General features: G+C 31.9%; 2 protein-coding genes across 2 annotated transcripts; one reads left to right on the top strand and one right to left on the bottom strand.

Annotated features, from left to right (window-relative positions):
- Nucleotides 1-6895: 6895 nt before the first annotated feature.
- On the top strand, nt 6896-10966 carry LOC145582928 (stearoyl-[acyl-carrier-protein] 9-desaturase, chloroplastic-like). The gene is made up of 3 exons (XM_081639988.1): nt 6896-7039; nt 9266-9782; nt 10399-10966. Exons 1-3 carry the CDS (start codon nt 6942-6944, stop codon nt 10957-10959), a joined length of 1176 nt encoding a protein of 391 aa, XP_081496114.1. The 5' UTR covers nt 6896-6941; the 3' UTR covers nt 10960-10966.
- A 925-nt stretch (nt 10967-11891) lies between these two features.
- LOC145580788 (stearoyl-[acyl-carrier-protein] 9-desaturase, chloroplastic-like) lies at nt 11892-13882 on the bottom strand. The gene is made up of 3 exons (XM_081637891.1): nt 13837-13882; nt 12966-13492; nt 11892-12561 (listed from the first exon to the last, which is right to left on the bottom strand). Exons 1-3 carry the CDS (start codon nt 13880-13882, stop codon nt 12001-12003), a joined length of 1134 nt encoding a protein of 377 aa, XP_081494017.1. The 3' UTR covers nt 11892-12000.
- Between the last annotated feature and the right edge of the window lie 11500 nt (nt 13883-25382).

Below are 25382 nucleotides of genomic sequence, written 5' to 3'. Positions count from 1 at the left end.
ACCATTTATTACAAACTATCCCTTTAATAGAGACAACTGAGCTTGTAACCCGAGCAGATCCCCACCTAAATTTCCGCACCTTTTTTTCTCCTTTCAAGTTACTAACTTGATCGTCGGAGGCGGAGCACCTACCAACTAGTGTCTCCGTTTGTCTTGCAGGTACAGGCCGCACCGGACCAGTCTTCGAGCTGTAACTCTCACGAGAGACAAAAACACCCAAAACATATATATTCTCCAAGTAAAAGGAATAATCCATGAGAATTTTAACAATTTTAATTTATTACTATTGACCAACAAAAGAGTTGCTGTAACTGTAGAACTGACAGATATTGAAATTTCACGACAAAATTTTCTACCAAACATGTAAAATCATCACCTTTGCAATAATATATCGAGTGAATCTTTTAATGGGCCAATTAGCTAGCAATAAATCAAAACATAAATACAATGTCCTTCTATAAAAGGAAATATTTTGACAGCTACAAAACAACGCAGTTTGTTACTAGAGTGAGTAAATATTTTTATATCCAAACTACCAACGCTGACCTTCGTTAATGTTGCAACTAACACATTTAATAATCCTCATAATCATCCACTTCATAGCCCTAATTTAACCTCATTTTGTTCATTTGTTAATTGTTCTTTTGTTAATTCAAATAGAAGATGCTAATTACATGCAACTTCCACTACCGTTCTTTTCTTAATTCCTACTCTGATCCTATTGTTCTTCCCATTCAAAATCGGGGAGTAAATTAAGAAAAATAAATTTTAATTAATGGGAGAGAAATAAAAATGAGTTTCTTTAAAAAAAAATGAGTTAAATTCAGCCCAATGATAATGTATAACCCGTACAAATAAATCCAGTCAAATTCGATCGAAATTAAATAATGAAGCTAGAGTTAGGCCCGCCGGTTCGGTTCACCTTAAAAAAAAAAAATTCAGTTCAGAAAAAATAAGTTTAATTTAATAAAATAATTTTCAACACAGTAAAAGCAGTATCTCTAAAGAATAAATATAATAGAGAATTCGTAAAAATAATTTCACTTGATTAAAATTATTTTAAGTTCGATAAAAATATTAAGTTTAGCAAAATTAATTTCAGATTAGTAAAATTAAGGTGAAGTAAACAAGGCCTAATATTAGGAATTAATTAACATCGCAACATATCTTGTGAAACTCTAGTTTTGGAAACTTCCCTATCTGCAAACCCTAGGATAGATTTTTACCTCATAAGACCACCTTAGGTGGATTTGGCAAGAGGAAAGGAAACCTAAGATAGATAAGTAGAAAAGGTAATAAACGGGCACCGATTTTGAACTGGTGTTGATTAAGGGGTTGCCCATGTCACATATTTTGGGCATCAATTCTAAACCGGTGTTGATTTGTTAAAACGGTCACCGGTTGATCAAGACTTGAACCGATGTCCATAATAGATGTTTCATTTTTTATCTATTTTCTCCATCCTTTTTCCTTCTTAGTGTTATGGTTTGCAATTGTCTTTGATTAGTTGTGATTTTTAGATGTATAGTTATGGGTTTGAATTAATAGTTTGAGAATTTTTGAGTTAATAGTTATATTTTTTTGGTTATTAGGTATAATTTGAAGTTGAAAGTTATAATAAGTAGATGGTTATGGTTTTTGGTTATTATATTGGTGATGGTTTATTAATTATAATTTTGAGTAAATTTTTATGGCATTAGTTATGATTATAATTATTAGTTATTGTCTGCATCCTGATAATCCTTAAAAGTGAAGATTTTTAGGCAAATAGTTCTGAATTATAAGTTATTGGCTAATGTAGTCTCTAAGCAGTTAGTTACACTGTGATTTGACAAGAGACAGATCACCTCACATAAAAGTCAATATCTAAAGTGGTAGGCAACTCCAACTCATTTCTCCTTATCTTCGCTCTTTCTCTCTCCTCCTTCTCTTTCTCTTTCTCTTTCTCAGGCTCTTTTATGATTATAATTTTATGTCATATTTCCAAATAAAATGAATTTTATGTCATAAATGTTTGAATTGTGTAATTAATTAAAACCATCGTAATCCAAAAATTTCTTTTTCAATCTGGCCATTAAAGTATTTCGAAATTCATATATCCATAGTATTAAAATGCCCTAAGATTTGTGTATGTTCGAATTTTGAATTATTAATTTCCAAATTCTTGTTCTTCATTTGTTTCTTCATTAAGGACTCATTAGTAGTTATTAGTATGAAAGGGCACATTTTATTAGCAACTAGCTTTTTTGCAATCATTTATGGTTTATTAAAAATATGGAGATTTTATTAGAACAAAATGGACATGCAAGTAGACAAGTTACAATCAAGAGGTCAAAGTTTCAATTTGATTAATTTCCATTATGATTTGAATCTCCCTCTCTCTTTCTTCTCATTGCCGCAAATTTTATTTTTTTTTACAAATTAAACCTGAATTTTTATTACTCAAATTAAAATTACTCTTCAATAACAAAATGATTTAGCCCCAGATTAATAAACCTTAGCTTAATGACGAAAAGAATAAAAATTTTGGTTTTCGGATAATTCAGGCATATATGTATGTAATTCGAAAGCAGAAGTTTTTTTTTTTTTTTTTTTTTTTTTTTTTTTTTTTTTCATTTTCTTGATTAAGGGAATGAGTGTTGGGGTTTGGATTATTTTGTATACTCTTTAAGCATCGATTTGGGTTAGTAATGAGGATCAGATGGAAACAAGTGTAATGAGGTGAATATTATTATGAAGGCGAGTTGAAAAACAAAGACGTAAAAGAAAATAAAATAAAAAAGATATCACCAGTTTTCATGCAGGACTTCTTTTATTTTTAAATAATTACTAATTTTTTATTTTTTTTTTATTTTGATAAATTTCTAAATACCACATAGGATTTTGACCTATTATAGAGTTAGAGCAAGTAGCATTTCATAATATCCAACATAAAAAGGTCGGATTATTATTGTCATTTTTTCCCTTTAACTAATAGTTGATATATAGTAATTACATGTTTATGATTTTTAGGTTAATAGTTATGGTCTTTGGCTATTAGTTATAGTTGATTTTAATTAGTTGTATATTCGAGTAAATAGTTATAATTTTGATTTTTTTTTTTTTGGACGGGGTGATTTTGATTTAAATTAATAGAGATAAAGGTATCTAATTTGCATGTATAAACCAAATTTGGTTATTATTTTAGGCTAATATAATTATGGTTCTTGGTTTATTGATTATAATTTTTGGGGTAATAGTTATAGTTTTGAATATATAGTTGTTAATGTATTAGTTAGGATTTTAGTTATGAATTTAAGACTAATATAGTAGCTATGATTTTTGAGTTATTATCAGTATGGTTTATTTATTTATTTATTTGTAGATTTAATATATAGCCAATATAGGGTTTTCAACTTATTAGCTTTGATTTTTAGGCTAGTAGTTATGGTGTTTGGTTGTAAATTATATCTATTTTTAACTGGTTGTTATTTTTGGGTAAATAGTTATATTTTGATTCAATAGCTTTATTTATTTTTACGGATTAAAAATTATTATTATTGAATTTATTACTGAATTGAAATTGTTTTTACTCAATATTTTTTTTATTTTTTTTTTTGTAAGGAAGAGAACATAGCCTAAATTGTTGTATTATTAATTATGATTCTGGTTTATTAGTTAGTATTTCTGATCTTTTGGGTAGATAATTATGTTTTTTAAGTTAATAATTACACATATGAGTTTTTTTTAAGATATTTTCAGGCAATTTGGTATCTTATGTTACAAAAGTTACTCATGACTACTCATGATTTTTAAGTTAGTAGTAATAAATAGAAATCAATGCCGCAAAACTTGTTACAAAATCATGAAATATTGACAAAATTTTGACATAACTCGCATGCAAGCTGCATTGATTATCGTATAAATGCAACCATTACCAATTGATTAATAATTTAGAACCAGCTTTAAACATTTAACCGTTTCCTCAAAATATTTGTTGGTTGTTTTAATGGACGATTGGAAGTACGTATACTTAATAGATAACGAATACAGCGACGGTACCTCGTTGGTGGGACTTCCTTAGCTTGACCAACAAATGAACGAGATGGGGTTACTAGGGGCGCGTTGGCAGCGACAACAGAGACGATCACGACTTTATGGTGACTGGTGGCTGTGGAAACACAAGGTTGTCTTGGTGGTGGGAGTATTAAGAGAGTTTGATAATACCATGACAAATGAAGCTAGGAAGGGGAGGGAGGTAAATTGGGAATTTATGGGTTATGTTTGGTAAAGGAGTAATAGTGGTAATTGTACATAAAAATGACCGACTCAACCAAAAGTTAAGTTGATGGTTGAAATTCAAGATTGGTTTATATACAATAGTGGGTGTGGATGAGACTTGAACTCGTGATCTATATATGTCTGATACTATGTATGTTCAAGGATCAACTCAACCAAAAAGTTAAACTGATGGTTGAAATCTATGATTGGTTTATCTACTCTATCAATACATATTTCACTTGTCAAGTACCTTAGTTGGTTAATATGGGAGGTACATTTAAAATCTTAGATAGAATTTCATCTACAACACATTATCATTTATGACTCTCTTTATAAATAATAAAAGAATAGATGAAAACGGAAGGTGAATACAACTTTAATACAATATAAAAGTGGATTTTTAAAATAAATTTATAATTTTATGTTTTTGTTTTAGTTTATTTTATGGCACTACAAAGACACCACTCGAACATAGGAGGACCTAATAAGACAATACAAGAATGCCGTTGTTTATTGTGTTTGGTGGATTGACAAGTACATAGATATTATACCGAAAAGCTAATCGGGCTTTAGATTACTTAGGAATATTAGGATTCGCCAACTCAAGAATTTGGGATTTTTTTAACCAATTGGAAGATTTAATGGATAAAATTTTATTGGAGGAATTTAATGACATAGTTTGGCCCAAGACAACTTGAGTGGTACCAAAACCTAATTACTTAAGTAAATTTTTTATTTTTTTATTTATAGTTTGTAAATTTATTTTTTGAGTGTATTTTAATTTGTTTGCAGTCTATTCCATTGGGGCTTGTCCCCCATTTCTACAAAACCAATTTATGCTACAATTATTGATGATATGGACATTCATCCATATCCTTTATTTCATCACAACTATCAATTTTAACTTAAACGTTTGAACACTCTATTTATAGCCTCAAACTTTGTACACTTAAATCATCTTCATCATAATAACCGAGCAAGCACTCCTTTTCTTTTTGTTCCAACAACGAAAGCCTTGAGTTAGGTTGTTTAAGCCTCCTCGATCTTAAATAAATAAGGTGCTATTTCTCCCCGTTTCTCTTTGTTTTTGTCTTTGGTTTTTTCCTTTTATTTATATTACGAGGGATTAATTAGGTTATATTAAATTCAGTTTATTTAAGAAATATATGTTGTTGTCGTCGTTATTACTAATATTGTCGTTCTTATAATAATAATATCATTATTTTTGTCGTTGATGAAAAAAAAAAGTGCATAATATAATATTCGCATTAAACAGATTTCTTCAAATGGTAGGATTAAATTTGAGACTTCATGATAAAAATACGCATAGATCGATAATATAACTAATGTTTATTTATCTTAATAATTCCTTTTTACGTAGCTAGTCCTTAAGACACATTTAGTAAGAGGTCATAAGATGTAAAAATGATAATAGATCTGTATATATGTAATTAGACATGGAATTTTTTTCACATAGTTACTTATAAAATCTTCATCATTACCACCTTTTATTACCAAAACAACTAAACGGCGTGCCATTAGCATTATGTGTATCACTTAATTACCTTATTACACTGTTTTGGTTGCTATTACTATTGTTGTCGAGGATATAGTGAATATTCGTTTTGAGTTGTTCATCATATAATGATTAAAGACATAAATATGGACGAACAAGCATTTATGTGAATTTACACTAATGGAAATGTAAATAAGATTCCATGAAGTAGTAACAGTCGCAAGGACAAAACATTACAGAAGCATGCGTAAATGAAGATTTACATTTTACATGCTGCATAAATTCCATTTTACTAACGTACACCATAATTTTACGTACCTCTATCGTACAATGCAAATTCTTTAGCTTAGACATTAAAGCATATCACACCAAATGATCAAACAAGATTCACTTATGATCAAATTCATGAATAATTGCTTACACTAGACCAAGTAGTCAAGTACATGGTTATTCGCATATCCCGGTACCAAGATTATTTCTTTGTACATGTCTATATTTGATGGTCAAATTCATGCATATATAAACGGTTACATCAGGTACATATGTATTCCGTGTATTCCTGTAACAAGTTTATTACTAAGTCCATGTTTATACTTGATTATACCACCAAATTTCTCCTCATTCTAGTTAGGGATATACGGTGAATCTATGTTCAGATCTAATTCTATAAAATTTATTGCATAATAGGAAGTCATATTTTTCTGTCTATATATGGTACTGAAATCATATCCTAAAACCAAACACTTCCTCCATTACTTAATATTTACATCAATTGGCTACTCACATTTATTAATCCACTACTTTAACTATTAATACTCCATAAGTATATATTATTAAAAATTATAAAAACAATTAAAATAATGAAACTATTTATATACTTTAATGGTAAAATATGATCATAAATAGTGTAAAAAAAATCAATTTTGATGCAAATATTAGGAGTACTCCGTATATAAAAGGGAAAATGTAGGAAGAAATTAAATTCCGTGCCACCATTATTTATTCCATCCATAAAATAGACTGTACGTATAGTATGTAATTGCTGCGGCATTTAAAGACAAAGATCCGCATTGAATTTACACTGTATTAATCCATTTAATGTTTTGTTACTCCAGCTTTTGGCGGCAGTTGTGAGCAGAAGAATTAAGGAAAAAAAATAACAAAAATGGCAATGAGTTTATATTCTCTCCCACAAATTAGCACACACCGTGTTAAAGCTCCAAAGATTTGCATGGCGTTAACTCTCAACAACGCACCTCCTAAGTGAGTTTCTTTCGATCTCCTACTTATAATGTTGTGATTAACAAGGTTTCATGTAGGCTACACTACTCTATTTATCTCCGATCTCCGGTTTTGAAGGAAGATCGGCGGTGTTATAATCCTTTGCATGTGCTATAGATAGAAACATAGGTTATGTTTGGTTATTTAAAATGGACAGCTGAGATTATTTGTTTTTTAATTAGTAATTTTAATTAAAAATTGTTTTTTAGTTATTATATATATATATATATATATATATATATATATATATATATATATATATATTCAGAATTTGAAAAATATTGAAAAAATAATTTCTGGAAGCTATACTATATTTAAAATAATTTAAATAATTTTTAATTAAAATTAAAAATTGAAAATAAATCAAAAGATTAATAATCTCAACCGTTCATTTAAAAAAATTGTGGTAGTCAAAAGTCATAAAACTAAATCAGAAGCATTACAGCTTATTTTATTAAGGTAATACATACTTTATTTCATAACACAATCAGATTAGATCTATTTATTTTCATTGGGTTTACCTATCTCTAAATAACTTTCTCCTATAACAAAATTATATGAATGAAATATTCATTTTTGGAAAGCTTTTTTTTTTTTTTTTTTTTTTTTTTTTTTTTTTTGTAACAATAAAACCTGTTACCAAAAAAAAAAATAAAAAAAATAATAATAATAATAAAAGAAAAAGATTAGTGCGTTAAATTCATCTCGATGTATAATCTCAAAGTAATAAACACGTATCACCTGATCGAATGTTTGTAGTTAGGTAGCTAGGAGACATAACTTATAAGTGAAAGAGACATAGTTTATTAGTGAGAACGATACTTAGCGTTATGTGTATGTATGCACATAGATTCTTATTAAAACCAATGATATAGTTATTATACGTTTGATAACAACTTGTTACTGAAAGGGACATAGTTTATTATTGAGAACGATACTTAAGAGTTGCATGTATATACATCAATTATTTTTTTATTTATATATATATATATTTTTTTTTTAATTTTATTAAAGCCAATGATTATAAAGAATTGGGTCACATATCATTAAGCTATTTATATCAAGTATGAAAGTCATAGATACCCAAAAGAAAAGGTCACATACATTAAGCTATTTATAATTAATTAAAGACATTTGGCAGATTACGAAAGTCGTTGTTATATTGATGTGATATATGTATCTTGGTATTAATATACGCATCATTTTTTATACTAATATTTACAATATATCCTATTTTCCATAGGACCATATACAACATGCCACTATTTAGTACTTGTATACATCCCCAAATATAACCTTGCTATACATCATAAATAATTCATGATGTCTTAAATTGGCTACATACCTTATCATTATATGATTCGTATGTATCTAGTACTCTACGTATGTACATCTGTATCACTCCAATCTAGTCATTGGTTGACTCAAATCCTTCATGTCATTACTACCTCACATAATTAAATACGGAGTAACTTTTTTTTTTAATAAAAAAAAAATAGGTTTTTAATTAATTAAACTTCATGATATGATAAACAAATAGAAAAAATTGGTAAAAATAATCCCAACTTTTGTCCGTTCACTCAAAATAATGTCAACTTTAGATTAATGTTAAATAATCAGAAATTTGGGGGTTATCGGTTACTTGGGACCATTTAAAGCGATAACCCCTAAAGTTCGGATTATTTAAAAGTAATCCAAACTTGGATTATTTTATGTGAATGGGCAAAAGTTGAAATTATTATTTTTACCAATTTTTCCAAACAAATATTTGTTCTTTGATTAATTATTAACAATTGGATCGTGTTAAATTAAACTTAGCACTAGTAGCTTTATACAATTGTTTTAATGAATCAAATCAACTAAAATTATGCTCCAATTCCCTTAAAGTTTCGTCTTTTCATTAGATTTGTCTTTTCTATTCATGGTGTCTTAATAATTTGACCTTTTACATCTTTAAGATAATTAACTAATTTAAGTATTGAATTACTAAGCTAAAAACTGAGATTTTGATAAAATGGATCGGAGTAGGTACAATATTAAATGAATCTATCATGAACTCCAATGATAATTATATGTTACCTTAGTGCTATAATTTGATTTACAAAATAAAATAGCCATTTTCATGCACTTTATTTGTAAATTGTATACAATTTTATGTACTTGTAATTTTTCTCACATATACTCATACATTTTTCATTATTATTGTAGAGTAACAATAAAACCAAGTCCGAAGAAACCCTCAAGTAACCCTAAGCGCGAGAAGCCTAATGACCGTGTTACACATTCAATGTCACCCGAAAAGATTGAGATTTTCGATTCATTGGAAGGATGGGCAAGAGATAACATCTTGAAATACTTAAAACCTGTTGAAAAATGTTGGCAACCTAAGGATTTTCTTCCTGATCCAACTTCAGAAGAGTTTTATGATCAAATCACGGAACTTCGAGAGAGGGCTAGAGAGGTTCCAGACGATTTCTATGTTGTTTTGGTTGGTCATATGATCACCGAAGAATCTCTTCCGGCTTACCAGACGGCACTTAACACAATGGATGGTGTGAGGGATGAAACGGGTGCGAGTTCGACTTCATGGGCTACATGGTCTAGGGCATGGAGTGCTGAAGAGAATAGACATGGTGATCTTCTTAGCAAGTACCTTTATTTATCTGGTCGTGTTGATATGAGAGCTATTGAGAAAACTACCCAATATATGATTGGGGCTGGAGTGGTAAGAAATATATATACTTTCCCGTTCTTTTTAACTTGATCCGTTTTTACTTTTACACTATTCACCATCCCTCCTTTGACCATCTTTTGTAAATTATACGTAAGTATAAAATATTCATGTGTGATCTTGTTAAATTCGTCTCAATAAGTATTATCATAATATATAATTTCTATAATTTTTACTTATGAGGAATTAAAATTCTGCATTGACAAGCGTGATAAATAAAGCAGGTCAAGTAAAAAAGAACAAGATATACTTTTTTGCTATCATAACTTTTTATTTCAACTTTTAATACTTCATTTTTTAAAAAAAAAACCAATTTTATTAATTCAATTCGTTTTATTTTAATTGGTCTAATTGGGTTAAGTCACTATAATATCAACATGACATCATTATTATTATAATTATTTGCAACAATCTGACATAAAGTTTGAGTAAAATATTTCCCATCATTGTAAATAATAGTATAATACGAGTATGAATTAAAGGTAGTAATATCTTTCCATTTTCAACATTCAATCTCAACCATTTATGATTATAATTCATCAAAGTATATTAGTTAATATTTCTACTGTAATATTTATCAGAATCATTAATTTTTGTTGTACAAATGCAGGACCCAAAATTTGAGAACAACCCATATATGGGTTTCATATTCACATCATTTCAAGAAAGGGCAACATTCTTCTCACACGGCAACACCGCAAGGCTAGCCAAAGAGCACGGTGATATCAACCTTGCTAAGGTATGTGGCCTTATCGCGGCCGATGAGAAGCGCCACGAAACCGCCTACACCAAGATATCTCAAAAACTCTTCGAAGTTGACCCCGATACAACCGTCATTGCTTTCGCTAACATGATTAGGAAGCGAATCTCTATGCCGGGCCACCTTATGCACGATGGCCGTGACTTCAACTTGTTTAGTCATTTTACGGCTGTTGCTGCTCGGCTAGGAGTGTACACGGTCACGAACTATGCCGAGGTTATGGAGCATTTGGTGAATTATTGGAAGGTTGATCAACTCACCGGGCTTTCGGCTGAAGGGCGAAGAGCGCAGGAATATGTATGTACATTGCCTCATAGAATAAGAAGTATTGAAGAGAGAGTTCGAGATAAGGAAAAAGAAGCGCCTTCTGTTCCTATAAGTTGGGTTTTTGATAGAAGCATCAAACTTTGATGAACAACTTATTAACTTTGGCACGACGAGAAGTTTGTGCTGTACCAGTTGTCATTTACAACGGGTGTATGTGAAAATTTCTGAATTAAAGGTAAGACTGCGACTTAAAATTACACAAAAGCTAAGGAGTATTTTATTTTGGTTATGGGTTTTTAATAGAGTGGTTGCAACCAATCAAGTAATTGTATTGGTTGCTTTGTTTAATTTATGTGCTTGTTTTCAATTTTATTACGGTTGATGTATTATTAATTAGAGTTAACATGGTCCTCTCATTGTAATGGTACACTAGTACATAATTGAATAACATATAGATGTGTGTAATTTTTTTTATTTGAAGTTTGGTATACAAATTTGTAATAGTGAATGAAATTTGGGGTGCATGTTTAATGGAAATTATTTTTTATTAAAGTTATTTGATTTATCTCAACTTTTATGTCTCATCTTATATTCTACCATATTTTTTTTTTTTTTTAAGAAATATTCTACATATTTGGTTGCTTAAATTTTGAACTAATTAAATTGAAGTCGTCAAGGTTGAACTCTCAAGGACCTGAGCGAACTGCTTGGGCTAATGCGGTGTCCAACTCTAGTTACTAAGTCGAGAATCGACAAAGGAGGAAAGTTGTTAAGGTTGAACATATGTTCCACGGACCCAGATTTGGGTGTCGTGTCTAACACAACATCATATTCGCCGAATTTATGAAATTTTATATAAGGCAAGGTGAATATGTATTTAGATGCCATGTCATGTTGAAAAGCAAGGTATTGAAGTAACATATACTCCGTATATATATAGGGTTGAAACTTGAAAATTACGGAAATTAACAACAAATTAAACAGAGATGACCTAGTGAATTAGGATCCTTCTTAATTAGCTGTCATAACAAGCACAAATACAAACATATAAAAGACCAACTTTAATTTCTCCAAACTGTAACATAAAAATGTATGCTAGAAACCATTGCATACCACAATTTCAAATACATGATAGTATCTAAGGTTGTGTAACTCTTTGATATAAAAAACAGTATTATTAAGAACTTAAAGGCTGACTTCTCGATCATAAACCCAACTTAAAGGCAGGGAAGGTGCATGTTTTGCCCTGTCGAGAGCCTTCTCTTCTATAATTTTGATCTTTTGGGGTAACCCACATACAAATTCCTGAGCTTTTCGTCCTTCAGGCGAAAGGCCGGTGAGCTTTTCAACTTCCCAATAATTCACCAAGTGCTCCATAACATCAGCATAATCCCTGGCAGAGTAAACTCCAAGCCGAGCAGCAATAGCAGCAAAATGATCAAACAAGTTGTAATCGCAGCCATCATACATGAGATGGGCCGGCATAGAGATTTTCTTCCTCATCATATCAGCAAAAGCAAGCATGGTTGTATCAGGATCGATTTCAAACAATTTCTGCACTATTTTGCTGTAAGCATTTTCGTGGCGTTTTTCATCAGCAGCAATAAGGCCACAAATTTGTGCTAGCTTCAGATCACCATGTTGTTTGGCTAGTCTTGCTGCATTGCCGTGTGAAATAAATGTTGCCCTTTCTTGAAACGATGTGTATATGAATCCCAAATATGGGTTGTTTTCAATTTTCGGATCCTGCAATACAAAGCACATAAGTGACAGAAGAAAGCTCGTAAAAGCAAAGCAACAGATTCTACCTACCCACTCGATCAATACAACTCTGAATAAAGTGAAAAGATTGAATACAACAATATTTAACCGACGGAGGGAATAGTTACAATTGTATTAACACTCCAAAGACTTTACTTTATATCTAAGAAAATATTGCAATGAATATATATTGATTGTTAAAATTGTGCATTAGCAAGTGTGTTCAGCCAAAGTTTAAGTAGATTCACATGACAGGGTAAGTGAGAATTGATTGAGTGTACCACGTTAATGGACCAATTCAACCAAAAACTTAAACCGATGGTTGAAGCTCAAAATTGTTTTATATACTGTGGATAACATTATTACAAGAAAAAGTTAATCACTCTTACCATTCCTGAGCCAATCAAATACTGAATCGTCTTTTCGACGGCTCTCATGTCTACACGACCGGAGAGATACAGATACTTATTAAGAAGATCACCGTGCCTATTTTCTTCAGCAGTCCAAGCCCTAGTCCAAGTAGCCCATGAAGTCGGACTAGCCCCGGTTTCATCTCTCACTCCATCAGAAGTATTAAGCATAGTTTGGTAAGTAGGAAGTGCTTCTTCAGTAATCATATGTCCTACCAAAACAACAAAGTAATCATCTGGAACCTCCTTCGCCCTCCCCTGCATCTCTTTGATTTGATCGTAAAAGCCGTCTGAATTCGGATCAGGAAGAAAATCTTGAGGCTGCCAACATTTTTCAACAGGCTTCAGATACACCAAAACGTTCTCTGTTGCCCAATTTTCCAAGGAATTAAAAATCTCGATTTTTTCGGGTGGCATAGAATGTGTTACTTGATCATGCGTTGTTCTGCATTTGGTACTGCTACGCTTCTTTAGATTTTCAGCTCTTCTACAGCAGGAAGAAGTAACATACATATATTAGAGAACAATTGATGTTAGATTTACTCATTTACGTACATCTATGCATGATCACATTGTTAGTTGTATGAATGAGTTTGCCTACTCTTTATTGTGACATGTATTTGAATGTTGTTGGGTTCATATATGATTGAAATTAAATCGGCCCATTAAGATTTAGGGGCTGAGGCCCGAGGCCCGAGGCCCGAGGAGGGCTATCTTTTATTTCTTTGGTTCTTACTTTTATATATATTGATGCATGATTTTGATCATTAATTAATTTTTTTGGTTAATTATCTGCAAGGATTGTAACTAGATTTTTTTTTAAAAAAAAAAATAATATTTGGAAAAATAGTAGTTGATGAGATAAAATATTTCAACAACATTTCACTAGGTAACATTTTTGATTTGTATAGACTAAAAAAAATAATTAAAATGAATTTATAAATAGTGCAAAAGTAAATATATAATGAAATCATGTAATCAAGTAGAGATTGAGAAGAATATAAAAAATAATACGTAGTACACTTTGTAAAATATTCATCTTTTTTGAAATTTGTACTCCGTATTATAGAAGATAGAAAACTTACTTAGATGTGGAGTTGTTCACGAAAACCCTGGGAGCTTTAACACAGAAATTGCTCACTTGTGGGAGAGGGTGAAAACTTATAAGGGCCATCGTTGTTTGCTTCCCTTATCCAACTCAAATCTATTGCCAAAATGTTACTTAAAAGTTTCAACTTATTACTCTAAAATAAGATTACAACAAGCCTTTTAATCCTTGTGATGCAAGAACTAATTATATATATGAATTGTAGTTCTAATACGAAGCACTATTTATCAAATGACTCAGAGAATATTTTTGAGGTTCGAATTCATGTATATGCTGAGTTTATTGCATACAAAGGCTTAATTAATTTCATAAACTTTGCACATGTCAGTTCCAAGAAAATCAAAAACTTTGCACATGTAAGAGTTTCAAGGTGGTTTCTAAATTCTAATTTCTGTTCTTCTAAGCCTAGATGAAAGGTGTTAAGGGATAGAGGCCATAGAGCCATGTGTCACGATTCGACACGTAGGTCGAAATTGGCCTAATATTTGGCGTCCTTGTAATTTAGGCCTATGAAAACCACAATTTAGCTATTTTTTGAACTGTGTCCAATTAATCATCTTGATAAGCATAATGAGTAAATACGTAATTAATTTCATATAAAAATTAAAGGATAAACGTGTAATTTGTTAACCTTATGAAACTCGAGTTAAATGATGTTACTCCCTTTGGATGATCAAAGTAAACTTGATGTTTGGATGTCCTCTTTCTTGTTGCTTCTTCCTTGTGTAAAATCCATCCTCCATTACTATAGCAGAGCTCCAGACCTTCCCCACAAAACCCCACTTGTACAAAAAATCTAACAATTACTCATAATCCACATTCTAAAAATCCTTCAAAACCCATGAAATCTCGAGCTTTGCTTCTTCAATAACATCCATTAATTACTCCCTACAACGCAGTTTAACAATAGAGGACTTTCGTTAGTCTGTGTTGCTAATAAAGTTCTACAACTTTCACACAAATTTGATTTCAAGGCTCTGATGTACAAACTTCTGAAATAATCTGGTTTCAAAAAAAAAAAAAAAAAAAACCTTCTGAAATAGTTATAGTCTACACAATGCTACTTGCTTAGCAATGTACAAAAGTGAGGTACAGAGTTCTAGGCACTTAGCATGGAGCTCTATAAATAGATATTACATCTCATTTGTACATTATCAAACCGTTGTAAACTCTCTCAAGTAATTAAAACAAAATTTCTAAGCATCTTTGCTCTATTTTTGCCTTCATTTTTCCACATTTAGTCTTTCGTAACAACAGTTTATCATCGTTAAGTAACTCGAGTGCTTTGACGTACTAGTTATATATCCAACGAGAGTGTAGCACTAGTAGGAAGAGTGTAAGCCAAGGCTTGGAAATATAGTCTAGTTGACCTACATACTTTATACTTCATATGATTATTATTTATATAGATGTTACCTCCATTTCAATTGTATTAAATAATGGTTCATAAGAATTTTGCCATTATTCTGCAACACTACATCAAATATGTGATTTATAAAATATAGACATGTAAAATATTTTTAGATTCACATTAATGCGTATTAAATTTTACAAATCAATAATTAGAGATATCAAATCTTAAAGTTTTACATAGTCAATTGTGAAAAAATAGAGTGTAATTCATTTTAAAACAAAGGAACTATAATGTTTGACAAAACATAATGAATTTTTCTTAAGAATCCCGTGGCTTGGATCAACCCTTACATTGACCTTTAGACCAACACATGGGTTGGTCCAGCGTGTGTGTCATGCGTGCGCTTGATTTTTCAATATTTGGGTCCGATCCCATCCAATAGTGGTGAATCGAGCTTGACTATAAAACTTTTGGGTCTGATGCATCCAAAGGCCTGGTTAGTAATATCTCACCTAAGTGTACGTATTAATACCTACTCCTCCCTGGATGACTACTATCGATACACATATTTTATCTCTTTTTAGAGTTTACCCTTTTTACTATTCCGTGATTTCATGTAATATTTAATATAAAAAGTACTTTTATAATTATAGTAGAATGATGTTTGGTTTACTCTATTTTGTGTTGTATTAATATGTGCTACTTCGTATGTTATTAGATTATAAAAATACTACACAAAAAAATAAAAATAGAGTTTAATTGTCATATGGGTTAGATTATAAAGAAAAATCATTTTGATGAATCTTTATTTTTATTTTAGTAAATGGTCATGTATATTAGTGTATGGTCAATTACATATCAATAGACGATTATTTGAATTTTTATAAAAGGCTATATTTTTGTCATTTTCTTCGAATGTTTTCCATGGGCAGTCTAATAAGCTAAGGAAGTCTATTAGAGTTTGTGATTTCTTATAGTTTTTAATGAAATTGATTTTCATGATAATAATTGAATTGTTATAATATAAAAAATTTCCAAAATTATAACGTAATTCAATTAAAACTATTATTCGGTGAGTTTTGGATAATATATATAATGGTTCGTTTTAGATGTTTGCATTATAAAGGATTAATATTCAAATCAATAACATAAGTGTAAGTTTTGTATGTGGTTAGCCACACGGTGTGGCTACATTGATTTATAAGGGTAATCTTTATTTATATGTATGAGTAACCTCATTTTTTCATAAGAGTATCCCCATATTGTCCATAAAAGTAACCCAAATTCATTATACAAGTGAAATTAAGTAATTTAGAAATAGATAACCCTATTTGTTCATTCGAATAACCCCTATTCTTTTATTTTAAAAAAATAAAAGAATAATTCCACTTATTTAAGAGAGTAACTCATTTTTCTCATTTAAATAACTTACATACGTTAAGGTAATCCCATTTGTTCATCACTGTAACTCCCTATTACTTAATTCATTGCCTTATATGTAATTATGTGAAATGGCTACACCATGTGGCTAGCCACAAATAAGACTTTGTGATAACATTATACTAAAATAGACACCAGGAATGACACGTATCACTTCCTAATGCTGTTCGTTTCCCTACAATTTTTTTTTTCTTTTTCTAATAAGATATTCATTACTTTATATAATTTTGATTTACTTTCTTAAAAAAAATATTCACCAACTCATAATCTCATATAATTCAGATTGTATAAAATATTCACATATTTTTCATTTCTTTTATTGTATAAATTATTATTCTATTATCTTTTACTTTCTTTGGTGTTCCACCTGGTTCACCCTTTGGGCTAATTCAGATTCGGGGCTCAATTCTAGGTATAAAGTAAGATTCAAACCTTTTAATTTCATTTTTAAAAAATTAGGATTTTTTTTGATAGATTTTGAATTAATATTATAATTCATTGTAAAATTTTGTAAAAATCGTGCGTGGCACGGGGCTTGATCTAGTCTATTAACTAATACTAAAACAAAACGTTGCTAACATCATTACTTCTTCAAATTATACACATGTCACTCTCACATTAAATTTTTTTCCCGCCAATTTGCTATGATGATGTCATTACTCATATATATATATATATATATATATATATATATATATATATATATATATATATATATATATATATCGTTGTTTTTTTATCTAATAAACCTTTCATATGATTTATCCTTTGTCCCTAACGAGTTTTTTTTTTTTTTTTACATATATGTTAATAGTTTAATGTTCAAAAGTTTTCTTTTGTGATAATATATACATATATACATATATATATATATACATACATACATACATATATATATACATACATACATATATATATGTACATACATATATATACATACATACATACATACACACATACATATATATATATATATGAAATAGAAAATTTTACTTCTTCGTATTGTAAACTAATCTCACAATGTGTTTGTTTAAAATCGTGCATTGATGTGCATCGCACGGGAACTAAACTAGTTATAATGACTAAGACATATTAACAATTTGATTTTAGAATTGAAGCATTAGTTGTCAATTAATATTATTTATTTCGTTAAATAAAAATGTTAACGAAAATATATTTATGTTAACTTGAATGGTGTATGAATCCTTTAAATCCGGTACCAACGAGTATCATCCCCCAAGAACAACGTTTTCTTTTAGCCCTTTCAACCAAGCGATACGGTCTCGGAGAGCCGCTTTTGCTAAAACTCGAGCAGTTTCCTGCAAACTGGCCTAGGATATAAAACTTTGAGTATTTAGAGATGCTCTCGTTATTCCCAATTAAGTAGCTCGGTAATATCGCTTTTTCCAAAGCGCGTCCCGTTCGTTCCGCCCAAAACAATCCAATTAGTTCTCCAAGAAAAAAAAACATTAGACATTTCATCTTCTAAAACCAAGACTTTTGATGTTATTTGATGTACAATAATTTCTACATGCCTATTATGGATCTACACCCCTTGTGATCGATAAACCTTTTGGATCTTGTTAACCAACAAAATACGACTTTGCGCTATAGTTAGCTCTGCCTTAATCAAGAATTCCCAAGGACTTCCAAAAATTCTTGTTATACGTTTGTTCCAACCACATCAATCCTCTTTTCGAGATTCATCGATATTGAATCAATCGAATGAACTTCTAAGACTTGTTCCACTTTTGGAAGGCCCTTGTGTGATGTCATTAGACCATGAACTGTAACTAATGTATAAATGTAACTAATGATGTCCCCTTAATGTAACTAATGATTTTTCATATATAAATTTAACTAATGTATCCCCTTCATTAATGATGTCCCCATAATGACTATGAATTATTTCTCTTGGAGTAGCCAAATAGGGCTTAGCTGATCTTATTACTACAGAGTCAAATTGAACAATTAGAACTTGACCCAATTTTAGGTGTGTTCCTTTTTTTTTTTTTTACATACATTTTTCACAAACAAATTATCCAAGATAATTTTTTGTGGATATCTCTTCACAAAAATAATAATGAAGAAAATACCAATTCTCAATTTGAATGGATTCAAAATGATGTTACTATATGGATCGGGATTATAAATTCTTTGAGTTTCGTCTATTAAACAGTATTGAAATTTAAGTAGTTGAAAGGTTTGTTTTAAATTCTCAAGTTGTAAATAATTAGTTACCAAGATCTGATTATGAGTTATTAAATGGTAAAATGAAAAAAATGCGCAATTTGAAGGGATGCTCCTAACGGACCAAACGAATTCCTGATTGGAATTGGGGGATCTTTTTTAATTGAATTGATTCTTTGTGATATTTTACACCCTTGAATGGTAATGGGCGTAGTCGAAAACAATTGGATGATGACAAAATTATAAAAAATGGACATTCCTTGTTTATCCCCAACAACGTACAAACAGTTCCTTGATTTTGGTTAAATGATTTTTGAAGTTTTGTCTTTGAATAAGTGGAATAAAATGGATTCATATTGGTAGGAACTGCTCCCTCTTTTTTTCGGATGATGGATCGATCATTCCTTTTACCAATATAAGAAATAACGGATTTTGCTAAATTGACCTTTAAGAAGTTTTGAATCATACCATGTTCTTATGTAATATCCCGTATTTTTAATATATCTAATAATTATTTATTTACTTATAAAATATATTTTGGGCCAAATAATTTTAAATATGGGTTTTAAATTGATGGATACTTACTCTACAAAATTACAATTTATGTCTACAACAAGCCCAATCACCCTTTTTATTTATTTGGGCCAATTATTCCTCCCTCACATCATCACTTATGAGCCCAAATAATTCTAACCTACTCAACACTGTAAATTTCCCTTTGATCCCCATAATTTTCCCACACAAGAATCAAAAGGGGTAAGTTTTATTTTATTTTCTTTCTTTTTCCTTTTTCCTTTCTTTTCTTTCTTTTCTTATTTTCCCTTTCTTTTGCTTGTTAATTCACGCACACCATGAGACCCAATTGTTGCTGACCTGTGCTGCTATCCGACGACCAATTCGGCCACCCTCTACCGCCAGTCTGCCACCGGCAGCCAGCGACCACCACACCCGAGCCGCCACTTCCTAACTGGCGTTCTTAGTTGTTTCTCCTTCCCAATTGTGTTTTATTAGTTATAAAATCATATGTTTAGTTTGGGTTTTATTTTAATTGTTTGAAAGATGTTTATTTAGTATCAAAATCATGTTTTTAGTAGTCAAAGAATATAATTTCAGATTTTATGCTTGATCTTAATTTTCAGATTATATAAATTATAGGTTAAGGTTTTCAATTTGGGAAAAATTGCGGAAAATAATACAACCTTTGGGCGGCTTTTTTATAATAATACAACTTTTGGATTAATTTTTAATAATACAACTTTTGAGGGGTGTTAATTTTAAACAAGACAAAAACCTTGTAACCTTTAAAACCGGTTACCCAGGACACGTGTCATAATGTAATTGGTCTAAATATTATTTTTTAAAAATTCACCGAGTGCCATTAATGACCAACGACCGTTAACTCCGTTAGTCATTAGGGGTTAATCATGACACATGTCATGATATTATTGGTCCATTTATCTTTATTAATAAAAATTAAAAAAAAAGCTGAAAATAATTAGAAAATAATTATAAAAAAACAGAAAATTAAAATTAAAAAAAAAACCCCAAAATTTTCCCAGCCACCCCTACCACCGCCAAACCCTAGCCCCTCCCCTTATATCGCCGGAAAACGGGCGGCCACCACCTTAACCACCGAAAATCGACCGGTCGACCCTTTTGCGCCCCACCTAACCCACCGTCGACCCCAATAACCACCCACACAAACTTCCCTGACCCTATAAAACCTAAAATTAACCCAGACCCTAGCCCCACCGCGACCTCAACCACCTCGCCACCCCTACCACCAGCCAGACGAGGCCCAGAGCAGCCAGATTTGCCGCGTCGTTCTCCAACTCGGAGCTGCTTTCCAACCCTCCCCTACCCTTTTACCCACCACAACCATTAACGAAATCAAGGTTGTGAAGAGGAGGAGGGCCAAAATTGCCAAGTTAGAAGGGGATAAGGGTCGAAATCGGAGCGCGGGGAAGGGGAGGTAGCCGGAAAAGGGATTGGGGAAGGGAAGGGGGCTGGGATCGGGACAGAGAAAGGATTTTGAGGGTTGAGGACTGGGTTTCGTGGCTGTGGGGAGGGAGTTTCGTGCTGGTGGGGAGGGAGTTTCGTGGGAGGGGGAGGAACGGCGTCGGCGCTGCGAGGGAGCTTCTAGGTGGTCGGCGCTGCGGGAGAGCTTCTTGGGCGGCGTCGGTGCTGTGGGACAACAGAATCCGGTAGCTGGGACGGCGGGAACGGCGGCGGGGAGGGTGGTTGTGGCTGATGGGGGTTTTGGCTGGTCGGGGTTTTTGAAATAATTTTGGGGGTTTTTTTAATTTTCTAATTTTTTTTTTTTTATATTTTCAATTTTTTTTATGAATTAAGATAAATGGACCAATTATATCATGACATGTGTCATGATTAACCCCTAATGACTAACGGAGTTAACGGCCGTTGGTCATTAATGGCACTCGGTGAATTTTTAAAAAACTAAGTGGCATTTGGTGAATTCTGAAAAGTGCGATGGCATTTGATGAATTTTTAAATTTGTCAGTGGCATTTGGTGGAATAGCCGTTTTTTTTTATGTCATTAGATTAAAATTTTTAATAAATTAAAAAAAAACCACCCAGCCACCATTTCCTACCACACAGCCACCACTTCCCCCACCACGCAGCCACCTCCTCTCCCCTTTCCCCACACGCAACCCTCCCCGGCAATAGTACGGCCGGCGCCCAACTCGCCCCCCACCACACCATTGACGTTCATCGCCATCAATCAACACCAACATCAACAAGCATCAAGAAATCACGGCCCTTGGATTAATTGAATCAATCGAATTGGAGCGTCTCGCGGCCGCTGCTGTTCGATTTGGAGCGTTTGATGTGTTTGGTTGTTCGAATTGGAGCGTTTGATGTGTGTGGATGTTCGAATTCGAGGAGTGTTTGAAGAGCAAGGGAGTTTGTTGCTGCGATGGCTGCAGTAGATGAAGTGGGCAGGGTAATGGTGTTTACAATTGCTGCTGGTGGTCGAACTTTTGGTTGTTGATTGAGAATCGGTGATTGCGGGATGCAGAGGTGCGAATTGGTGGTGTTGTTGCGTGTGCTGCTGAAGGTGTGGTGCTGGTCGTGGCGGAGTTGGTTGCGCGATGGGGTGATGGGGGTTTCGCTGGCAGCGATGGCATGATGGGGTTAAAAGGAAAGGGAGAGGGTAGGTCGGCCGGCGACGGTGGGAAAGCTGGGCGTCGACCGACCGCCGCTGGGAGGACTGCGTGTGGGACTGTGGAGGAGGTGGCTGCGAAGTGGGGGATTTTTTTTTTATAATTTTGTTAATAATAATAATAATAAATTAGTAATAAAATAATAATTAATTAATTAAATTGACAAAACCAATAAAACAATGACACGTGTTATGGTGACCTTCAAAAACAAGTTACCAACAGGTTATGTCTTGTTTAAAATTAACACCCCTCAAAGGTTGTATTATTAAAATTAATCCAAAGGTTGTATTATTATAAAAAAACCGGCCAAAGGATGTATTATTTTCCGCAATTTTTCCTTCAATTTGATAAAGTTATGATTTTTAGGGTTCTTATACAAATTGATTTGGGGTTTTTATATACCTAATGATTTTATTGTTTAATTGGGCATAAAAGTATGTTTTAATAAAGTTTTTAAGGGAGTTTTAATCAAATAATGTTGCTGGAATTTTATTTAAAGTAGTAGAATTGTGATTTTAATGAAAAGGTTTAATTACCCATTAAAGAGGGGATTATTTAGGGGTTTTTAAATAATTTTCAGATTATTATAAATTGTTTAAAGTGAGTTTAAGTTGCTAATTAATATAGTATAATTGTATATACAAGGGTAATTAATATAGTATTATTGTCCCTTTATGTAGGAGACTTGTTTCGGGAATTGTTGTAGTGTACTCGGCTATTTTAAGAGCTTATTTGAGGTACGTTCGCGTACTTGGTATTTATTTGGTGATGTTGGAGCATGCTAGGCTTTGAATAATTGATTCCAACAGTATCATGATAGATTTTGATTGGAATTTATTATTTGGTTGATGTTGGTGATTGAAATATGAAGCATGAATTATTTGTGATGGATTATTGAATGGAAAATAATTATTTTGGCATGTTGTATATGAACCACACTTTTATTATTGGCATAATAGAGAGCATGTTTAATTAAACTAATGTTTAATTTGGTTTGAAATATTAAAAAAAGAATTATATATGGTTCATATAATTTTTATTGATGTTATAAGCATGAGAAATGAGCTATTTAAGTTTCTTTGTACACGAGGAATAAATTATATATTGGTGCCTTTGTGCACTTAAGGTGTTTCAAACACCGAGGGATAGGAATTTTGGCGCATTATGTGTTTATGGTGTCTTTGGCACCGAGGTAAATTAAAAAGGGTTCAACATTAAATATTATGTGGTCGCTAATTATTCAAGAATTAAATTGGCATGATGTAATGTTTGAATAATTGTGATGATTAAATTGTGTTATGGTTTGAGAATCATCACCAAGTCTAATAATATGTAAATAACGTAAAGTGAAAGAGATTATGCACCAAAACTCTTGGAACGTATATACCTTGAGTATGAACATATGGGGGGAGTCATACGACTTTATATTTGACCATAACTTCTACTGGGAGTACATAACGCTATATTTTCCTTTTATTATTACGCGCAGGAATTTCGCCACTTACGAGTGGTTATTTTATACTAGCACAGTTAGCTCCCGTGTTAGTACCCCTTTATTAGGGCAGGTTAGGGGGAAACCCGTTCGATGCGTAATCAAGCTAAATAAATAAATTAGCTATGTATTAGTTGCTCATTGAGTATTTTGTATGCTTGTAAACAGGTGCAACAAGGTAAGTTATGTGATGATAGGATGAAAGCATGTTAGTGTGTTTTATTCACGCTTATGTACTCAGCATTACTGATTATGTGTTTGTGTGTTTTGTTGGCCTTGTCTTTATCTTGGCCCGACGACGACCCATTTCTAATGGCGAGTAATAGGGACAAGTAAACAAAAGCTTTTCAGGCGATGAGGCATATTCATGATGAGCATGAGTGAAGAGCGAATCATGGTTAGTTTCCATAAGATTATGATGTGGTTTATTGCTTGAATTATTATATTATATTATATTATAATATGCTTGTGAGACTAACACAAAGGTTTTTAAGTATTTGTTCGGTTTTAATATGGACCTACAATGGTTCCAAGTTGTAGGTTGACTTCGTTTGACTTTACTTTCGTTCAGTTATCTTTTTAAGTTGACTTGTTTTGAATGTTTTTAAAGATAGTCTTCCGCTGTGTGTCTTTGATAATTGCCTTAACCGTTTTCACGGTGGCGGTAATGCCTTAGAATTTCCTATATCGTGTTTTAAAAAGGGTAAAACGGGTATTTTAAAGGAAAGGAATTTTTAGGGTGTTACATCTTACTTCAACAAAGGAAGAGCGGGCCTCTTTGACAGAAGAACCTTTTTTTTTTCTTGATTCCAATTCAATACTAAACAAGTACGTACTAATTGAATATTTGTGTCAGAAATTCCTCGAGTGACTTTGCCATTTCCATAAAGGATATAATTGACAACTTGAAGTTGCACATTATCCCTTTCCTGCAACAAATCCTAAGGGAAAATTGTTGTTAAATTGATACCGTTGCACATGAATCCAATTTTTCAAATTTTGTGAGTCCTTGGAATTTGTCCTGCTTGGTGGGATCAAAATGCCACTGTGTTGGGATATCTTATCTGCCTCCCCAGTTTAAAGGATATCTCTAGAAAGAATTTTAAAGTCAATTTTTTTTCCTTTCTATTCAGACCACTCTAGCTACTTGGCTTCTTGTATTTGAAGTAATCCGCGTATCGACTCCAATGATACTGTTGTTGTGTACCAGTATGGATGAAGATCCGAGTAAGATATAAACTTCTTCAGAAATGAAAAAAAAAACCGATCGACTTTCATTTGGTATTTTGGTCGAAATTCTTTGACTCCTCAATACTCAATCAAATCTTCTCACTACAAGAATTCGGGCAAATTGCGACAATTTTATTACGATGGCCTATAAAACTGTAGCAAAATTTGAAATCTTCTCTCTTTCCTTTATGATAGTTTTTTATCCCGTCGCAAAATTACGACAGTTTGGCCCATTTAAATCGTTGCTAAAGTGTCTAAAAAATGAAAAAAATAAAATATCTACAACGGTTTAAAACTGTTGTAAAAATGTTGTATTACGACAGTTTTCAAAATCGTCGCTATAAGCGACAGTAAAAAACCGTCTTAAAGGACATTAAAAAAAATAGAAAATGGGTAT

This window comes from Chenopodium album, chromosome 15 (assembly GCF_948465745.1).
Source record: "Chenopodium album chromosome 15, dcCheAlbu1.1, whole genome shotgun sequence".
NCBI lineage: Eukaryota > Viridiplantae > Streptophyta > Magnoliopsida > Caryophyllales > Amaranthaceae > Chenopodium > Chenopodium album.
This window is presented reverse-complemented; position numbering and strand designations above follow the sequence as displayed.